The following is a 26,721-nucleotide window of genomic DNA, read 5'->3' on the forward strand; positions in this document are numbered from 1 at the left end:
ATTTATATTATTAGTTTCTATTATTTAAAACTATTTCTATACCTATGTAATAATTTATAATTTAAATATAAAATACTTTAAAAAAATAATACTTTTAATAATATTTTTCAATTTTATCACTTGCCACTACTAAGTATTTTTTTTTTAAAATTCACTACTATGTTTTAACCAACTGTTTTTTATTTAACCAATTAGTTAAATATATAGTTTTTACTTTTAATTAAAATATGCTTCTTTCGTGGAAAAAATTTAAATAGGTTAATTAATGAAAATTAACTAAGTTTTATTTAATTTTAAAACATATGCTCATTTATAAAAATATGAAAAATTAAACTTAGTACTCCCTCCGTCCCCATTTATAAGTCATTTTTTCTTAATTCTCTGGGATTAAGAAAAGTGGTTGCTAGTAATAAATTGGTAAAAAGTTTTATCAACTTTCCTAGATTGCCCATTAATTTCTCTCTCCAAAATTAATTTTATTCAAAATGATACTATCTCTTTCCTATTAAATATGAGGGTAATTGTGGAAAAATGTATTGAATGTTTCATTGGTATTACAAAGTGACTTATAATTTGGGACAAAAAAAAATCTAAAAAAGTGACTTATAAATGGGGACGTAGGGAGTAGAATAATCACTTTTTTAAAAAGATAATTTAGAAAATTAATTTTTAGAAAATACTAAATATTTTTTATTCAATGGAAAATTTGATACATTTTTCACTATTTATATCATATCATATCTTATCATTATCATGTCCACCTCAAACATGATAAGATAAAAGTCTATCTCTTATCATATCCTGCATTTGTCTAACTTTATCTTACCGTGCTTTTATCACATTCTGACCATCAAACGAACCCTAAGTGGCAACGACGATGATGAATGTTACAAAGTGATAAGATGGTGGATACTCAGTGGAGGTTGTGGTGGCGGCGGTGGTGGTGGAGATGAAGGTTAATAATTCAGGTTAAAAACTCAAACTAAAAAAACACTAAACCAATTCAAATATAATAATCAAGTAAATTAATGTATTGATTCAACACTTTATTTCACAAACAAGTTGTTAAAGATTCGATTCTTAATTCTTATACAAACTCATCGACCCCAACCAGCTTTGTGCATTATTCGTGGAATGACAAATTAGTCACTACTTGTGACCATGGAGTTACATTTACTAAGAAAAAATAAAAACCAACCAATTCAATTATGAATACAAGATTAGACTAGTATTAGACCCCCCACACGTTTTCTAAAAACGAAATTTCAAACTAAGTCATTATTCTCCATGTTATTCTGATAGCTGGATTTGACACCCCAACCCTTAGATTTCACACCCCCAAATTTCGGATTTTCGGGTTTCGAATTATTTCGGAATCTTATATTCCGAAATTAATTCATGATTTTTAGTGCAAAATACATGTAACATCCCACTTTTGAGTGAAAAAATACTTCGGAAACCTTATTTCCGAAATATTTCGGAAACTAAGTTTCCGAAAATGGGGTGGCATTTCTAATGAGTGGGGTGCCAAATCTAGCTGTCTGTTATTCTTGCTCATATTATTATGATATTTTCCTTAGACCTAGTAGACTTATTTTGAAGCCTAACTTCAAATGTTCCTTTTCTATAAACTAGGGGTGTTCATAACCGAACAAATCCAAACAAAACCGACAAACCGATAAAAAAAAACCGAAATCCAATCAAACCGAAAACCGAACGGACTGAAAATTGAAAAAACCGAAATTATTTATTGGATCGGATCGGATTTCGGATTTGATTTCCAAAACCGAACCAATCCAATCCAAACCGAACATTCACAAATATGTATACTCTTAGTTATACCTATATCATTCCATTTACACTTACATAGTACATATTTATTGTTTATGTATTGATTATATCACACATGCTTATTTATAAAATTACGTTTTAATAAAAAAAGTTCAAGTAATTATTTGAACTATATACATGCATCAAAGTAAACAATTATAATCATAATTTAAAAATATGTTACTATGTTATAATTTATGAATGTTATATTAATGTTATAAAGTATGTATCGTTGTATTTATCATATATTATATACTTATACAACACAATTTCAAAGTATAAAAAAGTAAAACAAAAACCGAATAATCCAATCCAATCCAATCCAAACCGCTATAGATGGGATCGGATTGGTTCGGATTTGAATTTAGTAAAAAATCCATTGGATGACAAAATCATAAAACCGATGAGATCGGATCGAATGATTTTTCTCCTCAAAACCGATCCAATCCAATCCGCGAACACCCCTACTATAAACACACAAAACACACATCACACACACAACTCTCTCTTTCACACTTTCACGTTCTCCTTGTTGCTCCTGCCAGCTTCACCTGAACCGAACCTTCCTCAAAAGCAAAACCAAACTCTCCCACTTTCTCTATCTCATTCCTTCCATTGCATGCTCCATCATCACCACAAATGGGCAATCTCTGCGCTCTCCTCAACCCCAAACCCGCGCCACCCACTTCCAAGAAGCGTTCATCGTCGATTCGCCGGGAGAAGAAGAAGCTCGACGACGCCGCGATTCGTGATCAGGCCATCGCCGCCGCTATCCTCTTCAAGCAGCACCAGCAGCAGCAGAAGCAGAACTTCGATCGCTCCACTTCGCTTCGATACCCCAATGGGGTTTCGAAGAGGAACAACAGCAACAGTAACACCTTGCCGCGTAGTTCCAGTTCCAGGGCTAGGTCCCTCACTGACCCTCTTCTTCAACCTCATCAGCTTGTTAATCAGGTTACTTTCCTTTCATGCCTTTTTGCTTCTGAAATCGATTATAAAAAAAGTTAATTGAAAAAAAGTGATTTTGTGAATTACCCACTTGGCCACTTGCACATTTATTGTAAAGGATGGAACTTGATCATCATATTCATTTAAAGCAGGATAAAGAGTCATGCCCCTTTCTTCTAAAACCAATCAAAAAGTGCTTTTTTTAATTACTCATTTTTGTACTTTGTATTTGGTCTTGATTTGAAGAGTCATCGGCCATTCTCTTCATTTATTCATGATTTTTTTTATTGTTTTTGGTTGATTTGGTTTGTTGTACTCATATCTGGTGACTTTGGAAATTTGATGATCTAGTCAGTTTTTGAGTAATGGGGATTTTTTTTCCCTTTTAATTTGAATATGTTCTTATGAAATGAAACAAAGCCTATTTTTTTTTGTTGGTTTCTGATGTTTACGGCAAAATTGGTTTTTTTATTTCCAAATTGAGACCTTCTTTGAAGCCATGGCCTTAAAATAATTGTTACTTGATGGGGTTCCTATGATGATGTAGTTTATTAGACTTATGATTTGAGAAATGACATATGATGTTGAAGAAGATGAAAGGATTCTGGGAAGGTGTTAGCCTGTCATGATCAGGTTTCTTAGACTTATATGAATCAGAACAGTGTCGAGAAATAAAATAACTTGTATAATTTATATCTATCACTGTAGAGGCAAGTAATTTAAGCAGCATTATGGGTGGCATGTCCTTTAGTCTCTTAAGTTAGAAGTTTCTTCTAGAGTAATGCCATCGAGTCTTGAACAGTTGGAGGGCATATGAAGGGGGTGAGGTTTGATCTTTTAAAGTATTTTTTACTGAAAGTTGTGTGGCTTTGAAGGTCACCTTGTTCTGCCTCTTCCTTGTCATGACAGAGACATCGGAGTTTCTAAAATGACATTGAAACTGAGATGGATCAACTACTGTTCTTTCTGACTTGAGGCTGAAAATGTAGTTTCATTTTCTTAATTAAACATGTATGTTAAAAGTTATAACATTCCCATCTTCTTTGATTATGTTATGGTGTTGCATTAAACAGGATTCGATTTGTTTCATTTATAATTTTTTAACTGTAGCAAAAAAAATGGTATGCAGTAAATACCTTAATGTTATCTTTGCCGGCCAAGGGTGAACATATCAATACATTATTTATTCTTAATTCAACTATTTAGAGTTCTTCAATTTTATCCTTTCCCTATCATCGTTGTTGCTGTGTTTTCTTTAGCTGATACATGTCTGTTTTCAATTTGACAGGGTGTAAAGGTTGATGATCTTGAGACCAATCATTTTGTACTTGTTCATGGAGGTGGCTTTGGGGCCTGGTGTTGGTACAAAACTATAGCACTTCTTGAAGAAGGCGGTTATAAAGTAGCTGCCATAGATTTAACTGGTTCTGGAGTTCATTCGTATGATACAAATAACATTACAAGTATGTCACAATATGTGAAGCCACTAACCGACTTCCTTGAAAAACTTCCTGAAAGTGAAAAGGTACTTACTTCATTGCTTTCCAGTTTTATAACTAATGGATTGCTTTATTATATATTTCTATCTTTATTATATATTTCCATTGGTTGTGTTTGATATTTTCAATGGGGGAGGTAGGGTGCATGTCATTTAGGGCATATATATAATCCTTTTTCACTAATTGTCAGCTTCCTGTGTGGCTTTTTGACTAGTATTCTCTCCTTATCTCTCTCCTCCTTGCATATGCAGTACAGTAGCTTTATACTTCTGATGAAAGTGTAAAATTATGTGCAAGTGGTCGTGGGGGAGTTAAGAATTCCAATATACATGAACGACCGAAAAGGTGCATTTTAGTAGGATCATCATAGTTGAAGATTAGAGGAAATTGATTTGATAGTTGAAATCTTAGGAGGAAGTAAAAAAGGTGCTAAAAAGTTTAGCAACTAGCAATAGAGTGTTGAGAAAAAAAGGTGCAGAGAAAATTAAGATGATTTGGATTGAAGTTGCAATAATTATACAAATGCAAAAGATGTAAAACAAAATAGTTACTTAAGTTATAGTTGAAAGGTGAAAGGAAAGTTAAGTGATTAACTTTGTTATTTCTGTGTATACGTGAACACAGGCAACTAGGGATGTGGTTTGCTAGAATTCTTTTGTTTTCTGCAAAAATTACTACAGCTTTTCCTGAAACTGAGTACGGTATTTTTCTGAAACTGACTCGGGATATTTTAACAGGATTCAGTAGTCTTAATTTTCTGGATATTTTTCTAAGGGCTAAAAGATTCAATTACAAATGGAACTGATTTTATTTGTAAACATAGTAACAGATTAGTCTTTATTAATTCCATTTAAATTGTACTGGTGAAAATTTGTGAGCGCAATATCTAAATCTCTCGCCATTAGTGCCACTGCTATTGGGTTTGAGCCATTTGGCATAGTTACTTGTTAGGAAGTGATATTTGTTATTATGAAATCTATGTATGAGAAGGCTCTGCAGAATATTCATTCGATGTAATTCTTACTCTCTTTCTGCTTCTTATGAAGGTGATCTTGGTTGGACATGATTTTGGTGGGGCATGTATATCATATGCAATGGAGTTGTTTCCTCTCAAGATATCGAAGGCTGTCTTTATTGCTGCAGCAATGCTGACTAGCGGACATAGTACTCTTGATATTATTTCTCAACAGGTTTTCCATCTCATATGCATTAACTTTTTCCTTACCTGAATCGCCATCGTTTCTAGTAGTTATATTATCGCACGTCTTCGGAACAGAAAGTTTACATTTTAGAAGGGACTAAAATTGAAAACTGGGACCGAGGGTGACATGATTATTTTGTATTTCTGCTTGTCTTTAACAATGCAGTTATGCTATTTATAAATGAAGATTTCTTGTATCCTTTCAATGATGATCTGATTGTGGCTATCTATTGCAGGCAGCCTCAGATGATCTTATGCAACAGGCTCAGAAATTTTTGTATGCTAATGGGAACGATCTCCCTCCCACTTCTTTTGATCTGGACAAGTCGTTGTTAAGGGATTTGTTATTCAACCAAAGTCCCACCAAAGTGAGTAGTAGTATACATGAAAATGTTTTTTTTTTTTGCCTTCAACTGATGTGAGTCTTTTTTGTGTGTGTGCGTGTTTAAGGACCTCCTTTGTTCATTGATTGTTCTCTAAATGCAGGATGTTGCATTAGCATCTGTCTCGATGAGGCCAGTACCATTTGCACCAGTTATCGAGAAACTTAACCTTTCAGACCTGAAATATGGAACTGTGCGGCGGTTTTACATAGAAACTCCTGAAGACAATGCCATCCCCCTCTCCCTCCAAGAGAACATGATAAATGCAAGCCCCCCAGAAAAGGTTTTCTGTCTCAAAGGCGCTGATCACTCTCCATTTTTCTCAAAACCTCAAGCTCTGCACAAGTTACTAGTAGAAATCTCAAAGATTCTTTGAGAACATTCATTACCTAAATTCTCTGTGAAGCACCACCATGCTTAAAGCTTCACTAGCATGAAATAGGAGTGTACAGTTGCCGTGAAAGTGTATTGTGTGCAAGTTACAGGCTTCTTCCTCCTCATTTTTGGAGATAAATTAGGATATAGAATGGTATTGCAACATAAAAACCATGTTATATTGCATGTATTATTAGTCAGTAGTGTCAAGGTTTGCTGATTAAAGTTGCAAGTTACCCTGATAGAGAGTAACAAAAAAAACTTTTAACTTGCCACAACACTATGTTACACCTTAGTAAGAGATGATGACAATACTGAGGCACATTGCAAGGAAGAGAAGTCTTGGCCATTATGTGTTTACATTCTTTTGACGTTCCAATAATGCTGCTGGTTGCTGGAGGTTCACATTTTGAGAATCCTGCAACCTTCATGGAGCACCTGCTGAAAAGGTAGTTTTTTCGCCAATACTTTTGCTTGTCACTTAAATCATATTAAGTATTTTGTACCTTTAGAAACACCGTAAATAAATTCCCTATGCTTCCCAAATTGCAAGAAAGCTGAGACGCTCCATTGTTTTTTGCATAATTGTTTGAATAATTATGGTTATTAGTGGATAAAAATCCTTGGCAAGTGGAAACTTCACGCGTACTATGATGTTGAAATTTTGCTTATTTTTCCCATGATTTTTCACCTCATTGTTGCATTTTATATTCAGAACTTGTGTGTTTAATTGTATTTTCATAATGCAAATGAAAAGAGGAAAAAGGAAAATCCAATGGATAAACAGGCAAAATGAAGCATAAAGTGGAATATTATTATGCGAACAAGAAGGCACTACTGTACTTTCCAGAGGACATGGTTGTGCTTATTAAAATTATTATTATGTGTCATTCCCTAATTGTATGTGGTGAGCTTTAATGAGGCCAAGACCGTGCCTTAGAGAGACCGTGCCTTAGAGAGCACCGTAGCTAGTTGAAACCAAAGAGGGTTCTTCTTCAATACTAAAAGAGACCTTGGTCACCTTGCTAGTCTCGAACCCAAAACCATCACTGCAAGAGAAAAACACATCATCACTCCCATGATCATTACCTATCAACCTTGGCATTGGCTCACTCTTTCTCTCTTCTTGGGTCCCACTAAAACTCATATTATCTTCCTCACTCACCACCAGTTGCAATGCAAACATCAAACCCCCAACCACATCACTCATTGTAGGTCGTTGATTCCTATCATCATGCAAACAACTCAATGCCATATGGCAGTAACATCTCAAACACTCATCCGAAATAGAATCCTTCAGAAACGGATCCACAATCTCATAAATCCCTCCTTGCTCATAGCATCTCCGAAACCAATCCACCAGACTCACCTTCTTCTTTTCTTGAGTCCGAATTAGAGGTGGCCTCGCACACAACACCTCAAGAAGTACCACTCCGAAATGAATACACATCAGACTTGAGCGTCAATCTTTGTAGGTTGTAGTACTCCGGGTCCAAATACCCAAGGCTCCCTTTCACAATTGTGCTGATGTGTGTCTTCGATATTCCCGTGGGGCCCACTTTGGACAAGCCGAAATATGAAACTTTCGCCACCCAATTCTCATCCAACAAGACATTCGTGCTCTTCACGTCGCGGTGAATGATATTGTGCTTCGCACCAGTGTGGAGATAATGCAGCCCCCTCGCCGCACCCAGTAAAATCTCCAGCCTCTGCTTCCATGTGAGAGGGCAGTTATTGTAGTTATTATCAGAGCAATGGATCCAGTCGCTGAGACTACCGCGTTGCATGAAATCGTAGACGAGAATCATCTCCGCGCCATCATTGCAGTAACCGATTAGGGACACCAAATGAACGTGACGAAGTTGAGAGAGCATTTCGATCTCGTTCAAGAACTCGTCCTCTCCTTGCTGAGAACCAGGTTTAAGGCGTTTGATCGCAACCGGTGTGGACCCTCGGTCGATGTAGCCTTTGTACACGTTCCCGAACCCTCCAACCCCTATGATGAACACATCATCGAAGTTGTTTGTTGCAGCTCTGATATGTGCAATTGTGAAGTAGCGACACAGATGAGATGGAAGAGAAGACGCACCTTCATTCTTTGTCTCATCCATGTCATAAGATCTTCTCCTTCGCCGAAAAAGTATGATGCCCAGGCCAGATGCTATCATGAGACTTAAAACTGCAATTACCACAACAACGATTGTAACAACCATGGTCTTTGATTTTTTGGATGAATTGGTTTGCGGCGGCCGCGGAGATAGAATGGGTTGAGGATTGGGTCCCGCCAGATTGTTGTTTCCATCGCTAATTTTGAAAAGCTCGATGCCATTCAAGAGTACATCATGGTACTCGGTCACTTTTACTAAATCTTCCATTGGCAACCGTTGGAGCTTGATGGAAAGATTGGTTTTCACAGAGCTACTTCCTTTTCCTTCTGATGGCAGATTCAACACAGCATAATCTCTATGAACAGGCACTAAACTACTGCCATCCCAGAGGATCACATCTGATCTGTCCTCAGCCAAAGTGTCACCTATGAAAATCTGGAAAACTCTATCCCCAACGTTTTTGATGTGCCAATAGTCAAACTCGCAGAAATGTAACCTCACCATATAAGTAAACTCCGAGTCAACTTCAAAATTCCACGTCACTTTGTAATTCGCAGCGTCATCTGCATACATGCCGTAGCTTCTTGCGGTTTTATAAACATTCTCCGGTGCAGTGTAGTTCGGAACAGAGTTGTCTCTGTAGTTCAGCTGAATGTTAAAGCCAGATTGATAACTGGCTGGGTATTCGTGCTCCAAATAGCGAGGAGAATCGTTTTCCCAGTATCGGAACATGCCTGTGTCATCATGCGGTGAAATCTGGTTCTTTCCAACATTGACTCTGTAAATTGTCTCCAGAGCTTTGTGGTTATCAATTTCATATGGGGTGCCACGACCCACGACCTTAAATTCATCACCTGAATCTAACTCGTTGAGGTTGGGATCGGTGTAGTAGAGGAAGGAAGGCATGGACACCACCTCGATTCCATTGATAAAAGCATAAGCAGAGTTATCAGATTCATTGGTGGTGGTGGATGGAGTGAAAGTCACGTTTAGCCCCTCCCCTGTTTCCACGTTAATGATGAATTCTTTGCTGACTGTGTTCTCATCATCAAAATCATCATCATCTCTGTTAACCCAAAGTGAGGGGTTGAAGTGTTTGAGAAGCGTGAGGCTGCCAACTGTGACAGAGAAGAGGGCGTTATTGGATTCAAAGTTAAGATACATGGTTGAATAAAAGTGGAGGCGAAGGAACTTGGGGCCATTTGAGACTGGGACAGAGTATGTGAATGTGGAGTGAGAGATGCGTGCTGAGGAAAATGGATATGGGGATGTTGAAGGATAGTTAGAAGCATTGGCTTCCAAAGATGGGTTTTGTTGAGGTTCAATGATGGAAAATAGTTTGGTGTTAACGTCTGTAACCCAGGTTCTGTTATAGATGGTAATGATTTTGGAGGAGCCACAGTTAATAGCATAATTATCTGAAGGATGGTATGCGTTAACCTCTAAAAAGAACACCAATTGAATGAAGAACAAAACGGTCGCTATGTTCTTTCTGAAACTCACCATACTTGCGTTTGAAGAAGTGTTCGTTGAAGAGACTTGAGGAGTTGTGTCTTTTATATTGGACTTATTTAGGCTGAGTTTTGGAAAGCAGGAAACTACTCAGAAACAAGGCAAGTTGCCTAGATTCAATTTTCTAATCGAAAAAGATTGATGAACACATCCAAATAACTAGTTATAGTAAGGTTACTTTTGGAAACTCTTGTTTGTAGTAGTTTGTAATTGTCACAAAATTAATTGCAAGTAAAAAACTATCACAATAGTAAGGTATCCTATAGTGGCTAATTATGTTTTTTGTTCTTGTAAATTATGTGAATTTTGATTTTAGTCTCTCTTTAGCGTAAAGTTGCTAAACAATCCCTAATATTTAGGAAATAGCTCACTTTTAATTAATCATCGTTGGAGGCCGAGCTCCAGCAACATTGTCATGTGTCAGGCCCGGTTCTATGTGACACGTCTACGTGTCTATGGAAGATTATGTGAAGAAGAGGAAGAAGAGGGAGGAAAAGGGGTTTCACGGCTGGGGTTTTTGGCCTGGGTTGAGATTTTAGGGTTGGGGTTTGGGGGATTTATATATTTTGGATTTGGATTCCCTCATGTGTTAATCTCACATGACATGGTCATGTGAAAGATCTAAACCATTAATTTTATTTTAATGAAATCTGGACTCTTAATGGTTATGTGGAGAGAGACAATTAAAATTGTGTGGAAATTAATACTAACCATTAGATTTCATTAAAAAAAATATTAAAGGTCTAGATCATTCACATGACCTTGTAATGTAAGATTAACACATGCTAATCGAAAAAAATGTGTAAAATTAACACATGAGGGAATCCAAATCCATGTTTTTTTTCCTTTTTATGTCACTTTTGTATGGATGATATGTTTTATGTTTGTGTTGGTGGTTGCAATGGCAATCAAGTTATCAATGTTTTATTTTACAGGGTGGGCTGTTATTGGACCTAGGTTTTGTGTATTTTTATGTGTTGTGCTGGTTTGTGTTACTTAAACAGAAATAATGGCATTGACAAAAAAAAAATGGTTTCAATGTCTTGGCTGAGTGTTCTTCAATGTCTAGGTTTGATGAGTGCTCTCCTTCTACTCATGAAGATGAACAATTTTGGATTTGTTATTAATGGTTTTTTTTTCCAATGTGGAGTTTGATGAATATAGAAATTTTAGGAGTTTTTTTTTGTCGCTGAAGGATGAAGATGATGAAAGAATGATGATGAATAAGAATGATGAAGATGATGATGAATAAAAAAGATAAGGGTCTGTAGTTTTATTTATTAATTAATAAATTTTATTTAATTCAATTATTAATATACATGTAGAAATTAAAAAAAAATGAATAAAAGAAAGTAGCCACTGATTAGCAGTAAAATCTCTGGATTTGTCCCCGTTGGCTAAAGTCTCAAAGACACTGGCGTGGATCCGAATCCCTGGTGAGCCCTGGATTTGGCACCCCAGGGCTTAGAAATGCCACCCCAGATTTTTTAAAAAATGCCAGAACTACCCTTTCGCACACAAGGTATCCGTAACACTTCGGAATCCAAAGTTCCGAATAATACCTTGTTGAATCTGACACTTAAATGACATACATATTTCGGAACATTACTATCCGAACTATTTCGGATTCTATGAGTCCGAAAACCTGTCGCACACTGCCACCTTTTCAGCACCATTACTCCTCCACCACCAACTCCATCACCATTACTCCTCCACCACCAACCCCATCACCACCACCCCCATTACAATCAGATTCAAAAAACTCCACCACCACCACTCTTCCTCTTCTTCCTCCACGTTTGTTTTCCTCCCCCTCACCACCATCTCCTTCCAAGTTCCACTTGCTCCACCCTCAACCACCATCTCCTTCCAAGTTCCACCTTGCTACCAAGTTCCTTCTGGTAAGTTTCATTTCTCTCCCCCTTCATATCCTGCTTTACTTATCATTGTAGTTACATTTCATTGTTGTTTGTTGGAATTTCGTTTTGCACCACCATTGTTTGCTTGTATTCTGTTGCTGTCGAGCTTGATACGGATTGTCTGTATCCGAACGAGTTCGGATTTTCTATATCCGAATCTGTTCGGATTGTCTATATCCGAATCTATTCGGAATCACAATGTCCGAAATAGTTAACCAGTTGCAGTTTGTTACATGCAGGCTGAATGACTGAACCGTACCTATATGAAGAAGATTTACTGGTTGATGCCGCATGCGATGCCGCATAAGGTTCTGGGAATGTTGAGCCTAGCAATATCATTCCGTGGGTGCCCCCTCGTATAAGCGTGGACGCCACACATTTATTTACAACTGACCAGGTATTCATTGAATAATTATTGTTGGAACATACTACTATGTATTTGGAAAATGATGTGATGATCATTGAATAATTAGTGATGGTTGGTAGGATGTTTTATTTCTAAAGCAATAATATATCATTGAACAGATATTTGATACTCGTGATGAGCTTGAACAATGGGCTAAGAATGTTGGAAAGGCGAATGGTTATGTGCTGGTGATCGCAAGGTCTGACTATGCTATAAGTGGAGGAAAGGTATTTGTTACTATTAAGTGTGCGAAGCATGGTATTTACAGGCCATACAAGGACCCGAATACATTCAAGTACAAAAAGACCGCATCACAAAAGACTGATTGTAAGTTTAATCTCAAAGGACGACCTACGAAGGGTGATAGAATGTGGTGGCTGAAAGTGATGGATGGTAAACACAACCATGAACCAGCTAAATCACTAGTTGGCCACCCCTACGTTGGTCGACTAACAGAGGAAGAGAAGGGGCTTGTGGGCACCATGACTAGTACTTGGACTCCACCGAGACAAATACTAGCGGCATTGAAGGAAAACAATCCAAGTAACTTGACTACAATCACTCAAGTTTACAGTTGCAACAAAAGGTTTAAAAAAGAGGAGAGGGGACCATTGACAGAAATGCAACATTTGATGAAGAAGTTGGTAGAAGCCAAGTATGTTCACTTTGAAAGGCAACAAGCTGATTCAAGTGAGATTAGGGATCTCTTTTAGGCTCATCCTGATGCGGTCAGACTCTTCAACACATTCCCTCATGTGGTCATCATGGATTGCACGTTCAAGACAAACAGATATCAGATCCCCTTGCTTGAAATGGTTGGTCTCACTTCTACGGGGTTGACTTTCTCCATAGCATTTTGCTACATAGTTAGGGAGCACACAATTGACTATGTTTGGGCCTTGGAGTGCATGAAGTCTCTTATTGCCGATGATGCCAGATTACCTCAAGTGATTGTGACTGACAGAGATTTGGCTTTACTGAGTGTTGTTAAGCAATGTCTTCCCAATTGTACCAATTTATTATGCCGGTTCCACATAAACAAGAATGTGGAGGCAAAGTGCAAAGTGTTAATTGGCACGGATGATTTTGCCCTTTCAGTGATGGAGAACTGGAAATGCCTGATATATGCTGAAACAGTGGAACAATTTGATGAGGAATGGAAGGAAATGTGTGTCATGTGTAAGGACTTCCCAGATTTCATATCCTACATTTCTACTACATGGTTAAAGCACAAGGAGAAATTTGTGAGTGCGTGGACCAATTCTGTGTTGCATTTTGGAACAACAATGAGTAACAGGTACAATGCACACTTTATTGGTTGTGATATTTTTTTCATTTCATAGTCTTGCTTTATTACCAGAAATTGATAGAGTATGATCTTTTGTATGCAGGGCTGAAAGTGCACACTCAACCTTGAAGAGGATGCTGAAAGACGGCAGAGGTGACTTGTGCGCCTCGTGGGATGCAGTGGATAGGTTGACCACTGTACGACACAATGAAATCAAGGCATCATTTGAGCGCAGTATCAACCTTGTAGAACATCGTTTCAAGTCGCCCATGTATACAAATATCATGGGATTTGTGTCCAGAAAGGCCATGCAACTCATGGAAGATGAACAGAACAGAGTGATGCGTGATGGTTGTGGATGCGTGTTCCAAGTTACCCATGGGCTTCCTTGTGCGTGTGCACTTCATAGTTATGATAGAATTCCGTATGAGGCAATCCATACTTTCTGGAAGATACTTGGTTGGGACCATGTACCCATTGGGAGTCAAGCCTCAAACCAAGGAGACCTCAAGTCAGATATTGATGGCTTGACTGCTTATTTCAACACTTTGGATGTTGCGGGCCAAAGTATGCTAAGGAGGAAGGTAAAGGAGCTCTATTGTCCTTCTAGTAGTTCACTGTGTCCTCCTCAAGTGAAGATAAAGCCCAAGCGCTCGTCCAAGGCTATGGAGAGTAAACCACCTAGTCAACAAAAACCATCCTTACAGCGTGATCCTTCTTATTGGGAACATGTTAACAATAGCCTCAAGCCAACACCTAACAAAGTCTCTTGTCCTCGAAACAAGAAGTCTAAGAAGAGCAAGCAGTCCTCCACCAGCATATACTTGGATGATTTGCCATCTTTCTTCCATCAATATATAGAAAAAGTCATAGATGTTATTGCAGATGGTAATTGTGGTTATAGATCAGTTGCTGCATTGTTGAGACCCGACATAGGTCAAGACGGTTGGCCTTTGATTAGAGAAGAGTTGCTTGTAGAACTCTCAGAGAATACCGCTTACTATAGCAACATATTTGGTTACGAGAGGGTTCAGTCTCTACAAAATCGTCTCATCCTTCCGATTGGTACAATTGCAACTGAAGACAAGTGGATGTCTCTACCGGAGATGGGGTACCTCATTGCTACGAGGTTTCAAGTTGTCTTCATCTCCATTTCACTAGACGGTTGTTACACTTATCTGCCATTGAGAGGAGGCGCCCCACCGGAAGTACATCCAGTTATAGCAATTGGTCACGTCACCAACCACTTTGTTCAGGTATAACTTTTGTTAAGTACCTTACACTCGCTTGTCACGTTAAATTAGTATACTTTGTACTCAGCCACTTTGTTCTTATCTAACTTTATTGCTATACTCTCAAATGTAGCTCAAGCTAAAGCCGGGACATCCTATGCCAACAATAGCTCCCCAATGGCCGTTTTTGGCCAAAGAACCCACCGACCAATGGATCTTCCCGTATGCAGCGCGTTTGGCTACATTTACGGCAGAATTGCATGCTTGGATTGATCCTACGGGTGGTCCTCAAGAGAATGTCTTTATAGACCTTGGAGAAGATTGAGACTAGGATTAATGTTTGTTAATTAGTATCTATGACATATGTACCACTAATTAGAAGTTCAAAGTATTATGATGTAGTATTAAACTGTTTCTCATGTGCATTTTATCTGTTTCTGCCCTGCAATGTAGCTGGTTATGGGAATTTGTGGATTCTGCCTTCATTGTTTCTGGTACTGTCATTTTAGCTGGTTAAGCATATTTCGGAACTTTGGTTTCCGAATTACTTCGGAAATATAATGTCCGTATTATTTGAGTCAGGTAACTTGCCACCCCATTTGTTTTCACCATTCGGAAGGCTCCAGTCCGAAGTAGTTCGGAAATACGGAGTCCGAAATGTTTCGGAAGTCTCCTTTCTATTTCCATGCCATATGCTTAAATTTGGCACCCCCAAGTTTACACCATCTTCGACATTAAGGTTTCCGAGACATTTCGGAATTATAGGATCCGAAATGTTGCAAACCTTCCCATGCTTCCATAAGTTGTCACGATGGACATTTACTTTCCGAACTACTTCGGACTATGGGGATCCGAACATTAACCAACCACAACCAACCTCATTACTATCCACAACCAACCACAACCAACCTCATTACTCTCAACCAACCACAGCCAACCTAATTACTATCAACCACCAACAACAACCAACCCCATTACTCCTTCATCTATAAATTTGCTTGATTTAAGCTTTCTGGTATTCATCCCCTCCTTTCATTCTTTCAACGAAACGTTCAAAATCAGAATGGAACAAGATTTGCCCACCTTCATCCGCCCTTGCAAACTCCGAGGCAACTCTTCTGCAAGTTCTCGTCCTCTCATTTCCGGCCCTGCTGGTGTTGTCCAAGCTGCCATGATTCAACGCAGCTCCACCACCGACGGACACCTCATTCCAACCCAACAATTTGTTAGGCGCGTCGTCGAAGACGGTCACGACAGTGATCCCGATTTTCACTCCAATGCTTGGTTTTCAGCCCTGCAATTAGGCGGATCTGCAACTCCTCTGGGTTCCATCACTCACCATCTAGAAAAGGTCGATCTCATCGTCGCAGTTATAAAATCATGCACGCCAAACGGATTCGGCGATGTGTCAGTTACCCTGAAGGTATTTCCTCTCTTCCGCGTTCTTTTTCATCAATGTCATGGTATTTAAATGTCCTCTGATTTGCCATATGAGTTTGAGTTTCAGGATCCTACGGGCACCGTCGGTGCTAGTGTCCATCACAAGGTTTTCACTGAAAGCGAATTCGCGAAGGACATAAATGTTGGATCTGTTATGCTTATCCAGAAGGTTTATTATTTCTAACCGACTTGACTATTGTTTATACTTCTTTAGACAAGTTGAACATTATTTCTTCCTTTTTTGCTTTTAGGTAGCTGTGTTTTCTCCTAGAAAATCTAATTGTTACCTGAACATAACATTGCCCAACATAGTTAAGGTAAGAAAATCTTTTTTACACATATAATTAAAATAAAAGTGATTGTGGATTTTTACACATCTCAATTTTCATTTATGTGAATTTTCACAGGTATTCTCCAGTGACTGTGGACCTCCATCAGAAACATTCACCGACATTACAGAAGATTGATTAATGTTATTTGGCTAATTCTGAATTATTTGCAACTTTAAAAAATCCTTGACCTGGATTATGTAGGCTATGTTGTGTCCCTTGAATTATGTACGTTATTTTGCTTCAATTGGATTATGTGCGTTATTTTACTTCCCATTGGATTTTGTGTGTTATTTTACTTGATTTAAAAAGAGATAAAAATGTAATCAAATCAAGTAAAGCGTGATAATGTGAAATCCAAACTAATAATGCGATAAAAGTACAGACCGATAATAAAGCGTGTATAAACTAATAGTGCGATAAAAGTACACATAATAATAATGTCACTGTCCCTTGCCCCTACGACCCACCCTACCCCTACGACCTCTGCCTCCGCCTCTGCCACCTCCTCTATCTCCACCTCCACCTCCGCCTCGTCCTCTGCCTCGACCTCTGCCTCCTCGTACACCAACGAAAGCGACGCCCTGGGTCCTGCTCAAGTCTCTGATGACAGTGAGGCACTTCTCTAATAAAGTGTGGGAGCGTGTATCTCTAGGGGGACCGTCGTCGACCTCAAGTCCCTGCTCTAGCAAATCAACGACCCGACGCAAAGAAGCCTGAAAATAAATCAATATACATGTTAGTAAACCGCATACACAAAACCACAAATGCATAAAGAAAATTAAGTTCACACTTACCACAGCACTGAGATCGGCCCTACTCTCATCCGGGATGATGAACCGGTGAGATACACCGGTGTACCAGTCCAGGTAATCATCTACTGCCGCTCCATCCACTATACTAGGGACCCCCTCTGGAATCAAGTGTGGCTCATAATTCAGGTATGCTGCATCGACGACCTCCGCAGCAGAACTCATGCCCATCACAACAGATGGGTGTCGCGGGATAGGCTGCACGTACCCAAACTGCCGCATCACACGCTCAGGAAGATGAGGTCGCACGGCCGCCCGGATGGGAGTCCGGATGTAGCCTGAGTATAAAGCTCGGACGTCCAGCTCTCTGTGACTCCTGTGCTCCTTATACGGTGTCCATATGACGTCCTCTGCCGTCATCTCATCGAAGAGAACTCGCCTCTCCATCAGTCCTGCATGCCCAGCCCGTGACTCCATCCACCTGCACGCTCTGGGCTGCTCCTCCGTGTACTCGGGGACCTCAATCCGCTGAATAATGGTGGGTGGGAAGTGCTCAAACACCCAAGCTACCAGGAGGGAAGAACAACCGCTCATCTGCTTGGTCTTCCTCCGTGAGGCATGACCAAGTGCATCATACAGTGTAGCTAGTGCAATGGCGCCCCATGCATACTCTGACACCCGATCAAGGTGCTGCAGCATGCCGATCCAATGGACAGAAGTGTAGTGTCCTCCACTCTTGTTCGCAAACAAGGTCGAGCCGAGGAGGTGAAGTAGCCACATCCGTGCTGCATGGTCATGCCGATGCTCTAAAGTACAACAAAGAAACCATTAATCATTTAATTCACATATAATAGTTGCAAATAAATTAAATATACAGTATAACTAACCAGTAAGAGCCCTAGTGTAAAGAGTCTGCAAGAACCCGAACCGCAAGCCAATGGTCTTCACCGCCTTAAACTCCATGATGTAGTCCGTGGCTACCCCTCCTAAGAGCAGAACACAGGTCTCCGCTGCCTGTTCTCTGCTGGCCTGTCCGGGAGTATGAAACCTATCACCCATCGGCAAGTGAAGTATAGATGACACGTCATCCAGGGTGATGGTCATCTCCCCGAATGGCATGTGAAAGCTGCTGGTATCCTCATGCCATCTCTCGACGAGGGCAGATAGAAGGGGTGTGTCTATCTCCGGATAGGTGCAACTGAAGAGCGGATAGAGTCCGGTCCCCTCCACACGCTGACGAACAACGCTCATATCGTCTCTCTCGCCCTCACATGTCAGCTTTGCCAGCTTCATCCCAGCGCTGGCAAACTTCAACACACCTCTATCGGGGTAACGCGGGTCGGTGCCTATAATATGATGCCACAGACACGGCGCAACGTGATGTGGGTAACGGACCAAAAGGGACAGATCATCAGGCCCCCCTGGAAACGGTGCCTCTGTCTGGACTGGCACCTCATCCCGTCGTGCTCCAGCATCACCCTCAAGCTCCACACCAACCTCAGGCTCCACATCAACCTGAAGCTCCACATCAGCCTCATGCTCCACATCAACCTCATGCTCACTCTCTGCCGAACTCTGAGGAGTCATCTGACGAGAAGGCGGAGAAGGCTCGGGGGTCGTCTGACGAGAAGGCGGAGAAGGCTCGGGAGTCGTCTGACGAGAAGGCTCAGGAATCATCTCACAAGGGTCTCGACGCTCCTCATTTGGTGTCCCACCAACATCCTGGTCCTCACCAAATCTGCCTCTGACTCTACGAAAAGAAGCATGCAGCCGTCTGTGGCGATCCTCAACATCATCCGGGGCTGTGTGGCGATCCTCAACATCCTCCGTGGCATCATGGGAGCTCCCAACAACATGTGATTTCCTGCGCCCTTGGCTCTTCCTCTTAGCCATCTATTAAAAAATAATATTCATCAGATAATTGTAAAAGTATATGTAAATAAAAAGAATGTCTAACATACTTGATCAATAAGCATGTCTAGCATATTTAGATCAACTTTTCTTTAAACATGATCAATAGTAAAAGAAACAAACAGAAATGGAACAAAATTGATTATGACAGTTCACATATTAGATCTGAAACCTTAAGTAATATAAGTATAACCTATAGGATTCAAAAGAAAGAACATGGAGAATTAACAGAAAGAGCTAAACAAATGAAGATGTATAATTGAAAAATCTGAAGAAAATGGAGAATGAAATACTACCCAAGTTTTTTTCCTTCACAGGGTAACTAATTAACTTTTGAATCCCCTTCTAGCTAACTATCTAATGGACTAACTAATTAACTTCACAATTATCACAATAACCCAGCAATTGGGGAATAGCACATTGCCATTATGAAAATGAGTACAACCATACTGAGGCAAGATAGTCCCTATTGGTAACCTTGGTTCACCCCTGAAGAAAGTCTCATAATTTTCTCCATTTTGTCCACAATTTGAAAATAGAGTTATGAGACAACTAATAGAATGAATACAGTACAAAGGAGATTTGTATAGGAGTGACATACTCTTCTAAAGAGAAAAACACCCATAGTCATACCACTTCGTTAGATAGGAATCTATATTTCTTTTGTGCCCTCCAAATATTTACATACTGCATTTTATAATATTATAAGTCAGTTTAGACTGGAATCTGTAATTGTTGGTGCAGCAGTCTTGTACTTATAATTTGTATATAGGTACAAGATTATGTTAAGATATAAGAGAAGGGAATCTTAATTTGGGACTGTTAGAGTAGTTAGAGGTTGTTAAAGATGGAACCGGTGAGAGAAGCAATTACATAGATAGCTTTTGCAAAGAAGGATCCAAAATCAGAACTGGAACACTAGATGAAAAAGAAATGAATTTTGTGGAGGTTAAGGAAGTTAATTTTTAGTTTTAACACTGTCAGTTGTAAGTTTGTAACTAACTGGGTTGTTATCCAGAGGAAGAGGGAAAAGTTAGGAAATTAGTAGTGAGTAGGGAGAGGGCTCAATCTCTCTAAAATCCAGGGGTTCTATCTTCTATGCATTTCATCCTCTGTTCTTCCTGTTCTGGAAACAGTGAGGGACAGTTCAAAAAAGATTCTTTCATTCATATCTTCTGTGCATGTGTAATGTTGCCTTCACCTTATCTCATAAGTCCCTAACATTTGTATATTGTCATTATAAAAGAAAGAGTTTTAGTTTAAAAGGAAATCTAATAATACAAAGCTTCAGGTTCTAATTATAGCAGTTGGCAGAGCAGCAGGAAATCTTTTCTTCCATGAAAGCTTCAGGTTCAAATGCATATTTTCTAATATCAGGGGCCAGAGCAGCAGCAAAAGAATGCATTAATGCTAACCAAGTTATTGGAAGAAAAGAATAACTTGGTTCAATTGACAGGTATACAGAAACAAAGTCAATGAGTGTATTCACTGCTATGTTGGAATGATCTTCATACTTCAGTTATAAACTATCTATATTAGATCAATAAGCATGAATCATTGACTAAAAAATAACATTGAATGTAACAGCAGTTTCATGTAACTTCAGTTATAAACTATCTATATTCACTGCTATGTTGGAGTTTCATGTATGTAACAAGCATACCAAACCCAAGACTGCTCATGGCACCCCAAAATCCACAAAATTTCTTCCTCATCATAGCAGTTAAACCAAATCGCACCCCACACCCCACAATCCCTGAGAGTTAAAGCAAACCGCACCCCACAATGGTATCTCAGCAGCATAAATCCCTAAACCCTAAACCAAACCGCACCCCACAATCCCCAAATCCCTAAAACCCCAAATAACAACCTCATCCCCAAACCGCACCAAACTATTCGAATTCCAAACCCTAACATACGAATTGAATTGAATACAACAACTAGATGATGAAGAAGATGAAGGCTTACCTCTACCGGAGCACCGTTCCAGGAGCCCGTTCCAGTTGACGAAGATGATAAAGGTTTGGAGGGGGAAAATCGTGAGAGCTTCGGAAATGAGAGACAAAGAAGGGTTTCGGAATGTAAGGTTTCGGAATGAAATGGGATTGACCGTGTTTTGTTTTAATACTAACAGTATTCGGAACTGTTCCTTCCGAATCATTTAGGAATACCTGAATCCGAAGGCCTACGGATATTGTTGTTCCGAAAATAAACACGCAGGGACATTATGGTATTTTCCCACACTTAAGTGAGGTGGCATTTCTAAGCCCTGGGGTGCCAAATCCAGGGCTCATCCCTGGTCTCAATGTGGTGTTCTATGATGAGAGTTTCTTGTTGGGTGTGGCCTCGGCAGTGGGGAAGGCGATTCGAGTTGATAGCAATACGTTGAGGGCTGAACGGGGATAATTCGCATGGATTTGTGTTGAACTCGACTTGACAAAGCTTGTGATTAGCAAGGTTTGCATTGAGGGGTTTTGGCACAAGATAGTGTATGAGGGGCTACACATCATTTGCACTAACTGTGGCTGCTATGGACACAGGGCCAGGGAATGCACGACAGGGATCGGTGCTCTGCCACCATCGACGGAGGGGCCGCCGCCGCAGCAGCAGGAGCAAAGCGTGAGCAAGCTTTCAACCATGGAGGCGGGTAGCCAGGTGGGGATGTCGGTGGATGCCATAACAGACGCAATCATGAGCGCGAGATCTTAGGAGACGTTACCAGGGAATTTAATGAGCAATAATGCTATTGTGATGGAAAATCCCAAAAGCACGCAGGAGGAGGAGGTGGAGATACTTGGGGATTGGATGGTGGTTACAAAAAAAAAACGGAATCCTAGAAACCAGCAAATTCCTATGAGTGTGGAGAGAGATAATTCAAAAGGTGTGGGAGTTACAAAACCAAGGGCCCACGGGAAATCAGATTTTAAAGGACAGTCAACGCTGCCAAAGAATGTCAAAGGGAAGGCCGTGTGTGATGACTCACGTGCATGTGGGGAAAGGGAGTTTAATGGCCAAACACATGTGCCTAATGGGGGGACCACCAGCTAGAAAAATCTTTTGGAGAAAAAGTCTGGATTAAAAAAAGGAAGCAAGGGCCCACCAGACTAGAGAAGGAGAATGTGAAAGCTTTGAATACAAAGCTAATGAGACAAATTCCTAATTTCCATGTGGGGTCTACTTGTGATGTGACAAATGGGGAAAAGGATACTGGAGAGAGGGTGCGTAACCAATTGCGCGCAGCAAAAGGGGCCTCACAATTGCTGCATGCTGATGACTCTCACTTCATGTCCAGAGATTTTGATAACATTGCCTTCAAGGCCAAGGCTCAGAATGGAACTGAACATGGTACAAGACCACCAGACCGCGAACGAGATGAGGATGATGAGATGAATTTTCAACAGGAGAATCAACCTGAGGGTGTGAGTTTGAACCAAGACACTGTCTTGGCAGCCGCAGAGACGTGATACTACGTATGCCAGGGCACTTCTTCTTTAAATTTGTTTTAATGATTGTACAACCGGATTTTTCTGTCCTATCTTGGAATGTTCGGGGTGCAGCGAATGCAGTGTGCAAAAGACATATGAAGGAGTTGCTGAGAAAGCATAATCCAGAAGTTTGCTTTATTCTGGAAACTCATGTTCCGTTTAATCGTCTTCAAAATTTTTGGGTGAAATTGGGATACACTCCAGTGGGCATAGAGGAGGCGCAAGGCCATGCAGGTGGCATTTAGGCGCTAGCCAGAAATGATGTTGTGAGCGACATTAGTGTAATGTGCTCCCATGCTCAGGTCATCACCTTGGACATATCTAGGCGCAATGTTCATTGGGTTTGTTCAGGCGTGTACGCAAGCCCAATTCCGGTGAATAGGACCTTCCTCTGGGATCACCTTCGGGGTCTGTCCGTGGTCATTACCCACCCTTGGGTTCTCGTGGGAGACATACCCTTGCTGATTGCGAACAACGGGGAGGTGTTTTTTCCCCTTCTAGGGCAAGGATCTTCTAGGAGAACTTAAATGTGTGTAACTTGATGGATATCGGGGCTGTTGGTATGAGCTATACGTGGTTCAGAAATTGTCAAGGGCGGCTTCCTGTGCACAAGCGGTTGGATAGAGCGTTGGCCTCCTTGGCATGGCGTTTGGCGTTTCTGGAAGGGGGCGCTGAAGTCCTCCCTAGACTGCATTCGGATCACAGTGCGATCTTGTTGAGGTGCGGCAAGAAAATGGAGAATAGGGGTGGAAGACCCTTTCGTTTCGAAGCAGCGTGGACTAGACACCCTTTATACAAAGAGGTGGTTCATGATGCTTGGCTTAAAGGTGGCCCGACCATTCCAGAATCCCTTCATGAGGTGAGAGTGGATTCTTTGGATTTCAATAGGAGAACTTTTGGGAACATATTCCGCAGAAAGAGACATGTGGAGAATTGTATGGCCTCCCTCCAGCATAGGCTTGAAACGGTTGATTCTATTGCTCTCCTCAATCGGTTAGATGCTTTGAGGAAGGAGCATAGTGAAATCCTTGCCCAAGAGGAGATTCTTTGGTACTAGAAGTCGAGGGAGAAATGGGTTAAATATGGTGATAGAAACACGGCCTATTTCCATGCTCAGTCATTCGCCGGAAGAGGAATAGAATCGTGGGGCTAAATTTACCAAATGGTGCTTGGTGTGATGATGCTGATGCGCTTCAGACAGGTGCTATTGAGTACTTTAAAGCTTTGTTTGCAGATTCTATGAATGTTGATACTTCTTGTTTGATCACCCCCAATCTGCCTACTATCCCGGAGCAACATGTGTTGAATCTTGTGCGGGAGGTAACTAAGGAAGAAGTTTTCATGGCTCTGCAGCATATAGGTTCCTTTAAGGCTCCTGGGCCGGATGGCTTTCATGCGGTTTTCTATAAAACCTATTGGGATGTGGTTGGTGATAAAGTCTTCCAATGCATCAGGAATGTGTTTGAGACACAACAGTTTGACCCTGCCCTTGGTGAAACTCTTATTGTGCTAATTCCAAAGATTGATTGCCCCCTCTCCTTTAAAGATTTTAGACCTATCAGTTTGTGTAACGTGATTTACAAACTGATAACTAAAATTCTGGTCAACAGAATTAGACCTTGCTTGAATGAGATCATTAGCCCCAATCAGAGCAGCTTCATCCCGGGTAGATGTACAAGTGATAATGCAATAGCTCTTCAGGAGATTGTGTATTATCAGCAGAAAGCCCGTAGGAAGAGTGGAAACCTAGTCTTTAAGTTGGATCTTGAGAAGGCTTATGACCGGGTGAATTGGTCCTTTTTAGAGGAAACGTTGGTAGCCTCCGGGTTCCCACCGACGTGTGTTAGACTTATTATGTTTTGTGTGACAGCCTCTCAACTCTCTATCTTGTGGAATGGTGAGAGGCTACAATCCTTTTCTGCGAAGAGAGGCTTGAGACAAGGTGATCCTCTTTCCCCGTACCTGTTTGTGCTTTGCATGGAAAGATTTAGTTCCGCCATCTCTACTACTGTGATGGATGGAAGATGGGATCCTGTTTGTACGGTGCGGAATGGTCCAGACTTATCCCACCTATTTTTCGCGGATGATGTGCTTCTCTTCATTAAAGACAAGGAGAGTCAGGTGAAACTTTTAAAGGAAATGTTGGATAATTTTTGTAAAGCTTCTGGTTTGAAGGTGAATGAGGCTAAGTCTAAAATTCTAGCGTACTCAGGTATTTTTAACCAAAAAAAGCTAGTATTGCTAATATTGCAGGTTTTCAATTTACTGTGGACATTGGTAGATACCTGGGATTTCCTATCTTCCAGAAACGGGTTACAAAGGAGGATTTTAATTTCATCTTTGATCGAATTAATTCTCGCTTGGCGGATTGGAAGTGCAAGCTCCTCAACAAAGCTGGGAGGCTCACTCTAGCTCAATCAGTTATTTCCGCGATGTCATCCTACTGCATGAGTCAAGTTTGGGTGCCTCAACGTGTGTGTGACAAACTAGATTCGGTAATTAAAAACTTTGTGTGGAAGAACAGAGATGGTAGAGGTATTAACTTGGTCGGCTGGGATAAAGTTGCTCTTCCTAAACGTTTTGGAGGCCTGGGACTTCAAAAAGCTAGAGGTCACAACATCGCATTGCTGGGTAAACATGTTTGGCAGATTCTGAGTGAGGAGGACAAACCTTGGGTCCATATTCTCAAAGCTAATTATTTTCCATCTAATTCTTTCCTTGGGGCGGAGGTGCAGCTGGGTTCTCCAATTTAGAGAGCGTTTCAGAAAACAATTGCAGTTTTGAAGCTAGGGTTTGAGTTCAAGATTGGTGACGAGTTATCCTCTTTCTGGTTTTCATCGTGGTGCACAACCCAACCTTTGGGCCAGCTAGTGCAGTTCGTTAATTACCATGACACGGAGGCTCGAATAAAAGATGTTTGGGATGGAGATAGGTGGAGGTTGGATCGATTGTGGACGGTGCTTCCAGATGACCTTACTGCCAGGGTTAATATGTTCCCTGCCCGTGTTAACTCCCATGTTCCTGATGGGATTAGATGGACAGGTCATGTTAGTGGCGAGTATTCGACGTCGACGGGGTACAATTGGATCATTAGCCAGCGGATGGCCGTCGATGGTGTTCTTCCTGGTACCCACTCGAGTTGGAGTTGGATTTGGAGGTTGAAGATCCCCTTAAAGTGCATGATGCTCATCTGGTTGGCTTTGCAGGATGCGCTTCCCACTAACTTTTGGAGGTTCAAGCGTGGTATGGCCTCCTCTGCTGCGTGTGTTCGCTGCAATGGTGGGGAGGAGACTGTGCTTCATTGCCTCCGGGATTGTCCCGCAGCTTGGAGGGTCTGGATTTTGATGGGTTTTGATACCTCTGATACAAGATTCTACAACATGGACTGCCAAAGGTGGCTGCGTGATTTGATGTATGGATCAAGCTCTATGGCAGTAGCTACTCTTTGGTGGATTTGGCGCGCCAGAAACGCGTTCTGCATGGAGAATCTCACCTTGAATGATCAGTTTTTGGGTTCTCATATTGCTGTCATGGGTGACGAGATTAGCCGTTGGATTGCTAACTCCGAGAGTGGTTCTTCATCCTCCCCGCATCTGGTTCGTTGGCAACCTCGTGACCCTAACTGCTTGGTGATCAACGTAGATGGGAGCGTGAGGGGTGATCCGTGCAAGGGTGGGTTTGGAGGTTGCTTCCGTAGTGGCTTTGGCCAATGGCACGGGGGTTTCTACGAGTTCTTCAATGACCCAACAATTTTGCATCTTGAGTTACTAGCCATATTTCATGAGTTAACTTTGGCTTGGGACCGTGGTGTGCGCGCAGTGGAATGCCAATCTGACTCCCTTGATGCTGTTAAGTTGGAATCCTCTGGTCCTCCTTTGAGGCACGCTTTTGCCTCTCTCATTTGGGATATTAAGGATCTTCTCAATCGCCCTTGGCAGGTGGCCTTATACCACACGCTTAGGGAAGGAAATGCTTGTGCAGACTTCTTGGCGAAGCATGGAGCGGAGCAGGATTTGCCTTTAGTAGTTATTGAGCACCCCTTGGTGGGCATGAATTTTCTAGTGTTGGCCGATGCCTTGGGAGTCTCCTCCGTGAGACCTTAG

At 40.9% G+C, this 26,721-nt stretch overlaps 5 protein-coding genes and 1 pseudogene across 7 annotated transcripts; 4 read left to right on the plus strand and 2 right to left on the minus strand.

Moving 5' to 3' along the window:
- The first annotated feature begins 2,307 nt into the window (after window positions 1-2,307).
- LOC130728625 (putative methylesterase 11, chloroplastic) lies at window positions 2,308-6,782 on the plus strand. Its single transcript, XM_057580144.1, has 5 exons — window positions 2,308-2,784; window positions 4,067-4,303; window positions 5,324-5,467; window positions 5,715-5,846; window positions 5,965-6,782. Exons 1-5 carry the CDS (start codon window positions 2,470-2,472, stop codon window positions 6,235-6,237), a joined length of 1,101 nt encoding a protein of 366 aa, XP_057436127.1. The 5' UTR covers window positions 2,308-2,469; the 3' UTR covers window positions 6,238-6,782.
- Window positions 6,783-7,029: 247 nt separating this feature from the next.
- Window positions 7,030-10,322, minus strand: LOC130728624 (receptor-like protein kinase FERONIA; annotated as a pseudogene).
- On the plus strand, window positions 10,312-13,470 carry LOC130716237 (uncharacterized). Its single transcript, XM_057566446.1, has 3 exons — window positions 10,312-10,369; window positions 12,084-12,172; window positions 12,301-13,470. The coding sequence occupies exons 1-3, from the start codon at window positions 10,312-10,314 to the stop codon at window positions 12,892-12,894; spliced, it is 741 nt and encodes a 246-aa protein (XP_057422429.1). The 3' UTR covers window positions 12,895-13,470.
- A 2-nt stretch (window positions 13,471-13,472) lies between these two features.
- Window positions 13,473-16,724, plus strand: LOC130728626 (uncharacterized). 3 transcript variants are annotated; one of them, XM_057580146.1, is made up of 5 exons: window positions 13,473-14,725; window positions 14,835-16,124; window positions 16,209-16,310; window positions 16,393-16,458; window positions 16,549-16,724. In XM_057580146.1, the coding sequence occupies exons 2-5, from the start codon at window positions 15,765-15,767 to the stop codon at window positions 16,606-16,608; spliced, it is 588 nt and encodes a 195-aa protein (XP_057436129.1). In that variant the 5' UTR covers window positions 13,473-14,725; window positions 14,835-15,764; the 3' UTR covers window positions 16,609-16,724. The 3 variants fall into 3 exon arrangements, with proteins under 3 accessions (XP_057436129.1, XP_057436128.1, XP_057436130.1); XM_057580147.1 differs by lacking the exon at window positions 13,473-14,725 and having other exon boundaries at window positions 14,738-16,124; XM_057580145.1 differs by lacking the exons at window positions 16,209-16,310; window positions 16,393-16,458; window positions 16,549-16,724 and having other exon boundaries at window positions 13,480-14,725; window positions 14,835-15,745.
- Window positions 16,725-17,400: 676 nt separating this feature from the next.
- On the minus strand, window positions 17,401-19,115 carry LOC130716247 (protein MAINTENANCE OF MERISTEMS-like). The gene is made up of 3 exons (XM_057566457.1): window positions 18,110-19,115; window positions 17,491-18,028; window positions 17,401-17,416 (listed from the first exon to the last, which is right to left on the minus strand). Exons 1-3 carry the CDS (start codon window positions 19,113-19,115, stop codon window positions 17,401-17,403), a joined length of 1,560 nt encoding a protein of 519 aa, XP_057422440.1.
- Window positions 19,116-23,159: 4,044 nt separating this feature from the next.
- LOC130716276 (uncharacterized) lies at window positions 23,160-26,721 on the plus strand. Its single transcript, XM_057566490.1, has 4 exons — window positions 23,160-23,637; window positions 23,736-24,830; window positions 24,872-25,249; window positions 25,397-26,721. The coding sequence occupies exons 1-4, from the start codon at window positions 23,160-23,162 to the stop codon at window positions 26,719-26,721; spliced, it is 3,276 nt and encodes a 1,091-aa protein (XP_057422473.1).

This window comes from Lotus japonicus, chromosome 1 (genome assembly GCF_012489685.1).
Source record: "Lotus japonicus ecotype B-129 chromosome 1, LjGifu_v1.2".
In the NCBI taxonomy this organism is placed as follows: domain Eukaryota; kingdom Viridiplantae; phylum Streptophyta; class Magnoliopsida; order Fabales; family Fabaceae; genus Lotus; species Lotus japonicus.

What these genes read in the sequence shown, in the direction of transcription:
- LOC130728625 (XM_057580144.1), top strand. Translation starts at nt 2,470, where the DNA reads ATGGGCAATCTCTGCGCTCTCCTCAACCCCAAACCCGCGCCACCCACT. An exon ending in AACTTCCTGAAAGTGAAAAG is followed by an intron (nt 4,304 to 5,323) that starts GTACTTACTTCA and finishes CTTCTTATGAAG; the next exon opens with GTGATCTTGGTTGGACATGA. An exon ending in TTGATATTATTTCTCAACAG is followed by an intron (nt 5,468 to 5,714) that starts GTTTTCCATCTC and finishes TATCTATTGCAG; the next exon opens with GCAGCCTCAGATGATCTTAT.
- LOC130716237 (XM_057566446.1), top strand. Translation starts at nt 10,312, where the DNA reads ATGGAAGATTATGTGAAGAAGAGGAAGAAGAGGGAGGAAAAGGGGTTT. An exon ending in AAAGGGGTTTCACGGCTGGG is followed by an intron (nt 10,370 to 12,083) that starts GTTTTTGGCCTG and finishes ATGCCGCATAAG; the next exon opens with GTTCTGGGAATGTTGAGCCT. An exon ending in ATTTATTTACAACTGACCAG is followed by an intron (nt 12,173 to 12,300) that starts GTATTCATTGAA and finishes ATCATTGAACAG; the next exon opens with ATATTTGATACTCGTGATGA.
- LOC130728626 (XM_057580145.1), top strand. Translation starts at nt 13,604, where the DNA reads ATGCTGAAAGACGGCAGAGGTGACTTGTGCGCCTCGTGGGATGCAGTG. An exon ending in TCACCAACCACTTTGTTCAG is followed by an intron (nt 14,726 to 14,834) that starts GTATAACTTTTG and finishes TCTCAAATGTAG; the next exon opens with CTCAAGCTAAAGCCGGGACA.
- LOC130716247 (XM_057566457.1), bottom strand. Translation starts at nt 19,115, where the DNA reads ATGGCTAAGAGGAAGAGCCAAGGGCGCAGGAAATCACATGTTGTTGGG. An exon ending in TTACACTAGGGCTCTTACTG is followed by an intron (nt 18,029 to 18,109) that starts GTTAGTTATACT and finishes GTTGTACTTTAG; the next exon opens with AGCATCGGCATGACCATGCA.
- LOC130716276 (XM_057566490.1), top strand. Translation starts at nt 23,160, where the DNA reads ATGGATATCGGGGCTGTTGGTATGAGCTATACGTGGTTCAGAAATTGT. An exon ending in TAAAATTCTAGCGTACTCAG is followed by an intron (nt 24,831 to 24,871) that starts GTATTTTTAACC and finishes CTAATATTGCAG; the next exon opens with GTTTTCAATTTACTGTGGAC. An exon ending in TCACAACATCGCATTGCTGG is followed by an intron (nt 25,250 to 25,396) that starts GTAAACATGTTT and finishes AAACAATTGCAG; the next exon opens with TTTTGAAGCTAGGGTTTGAG.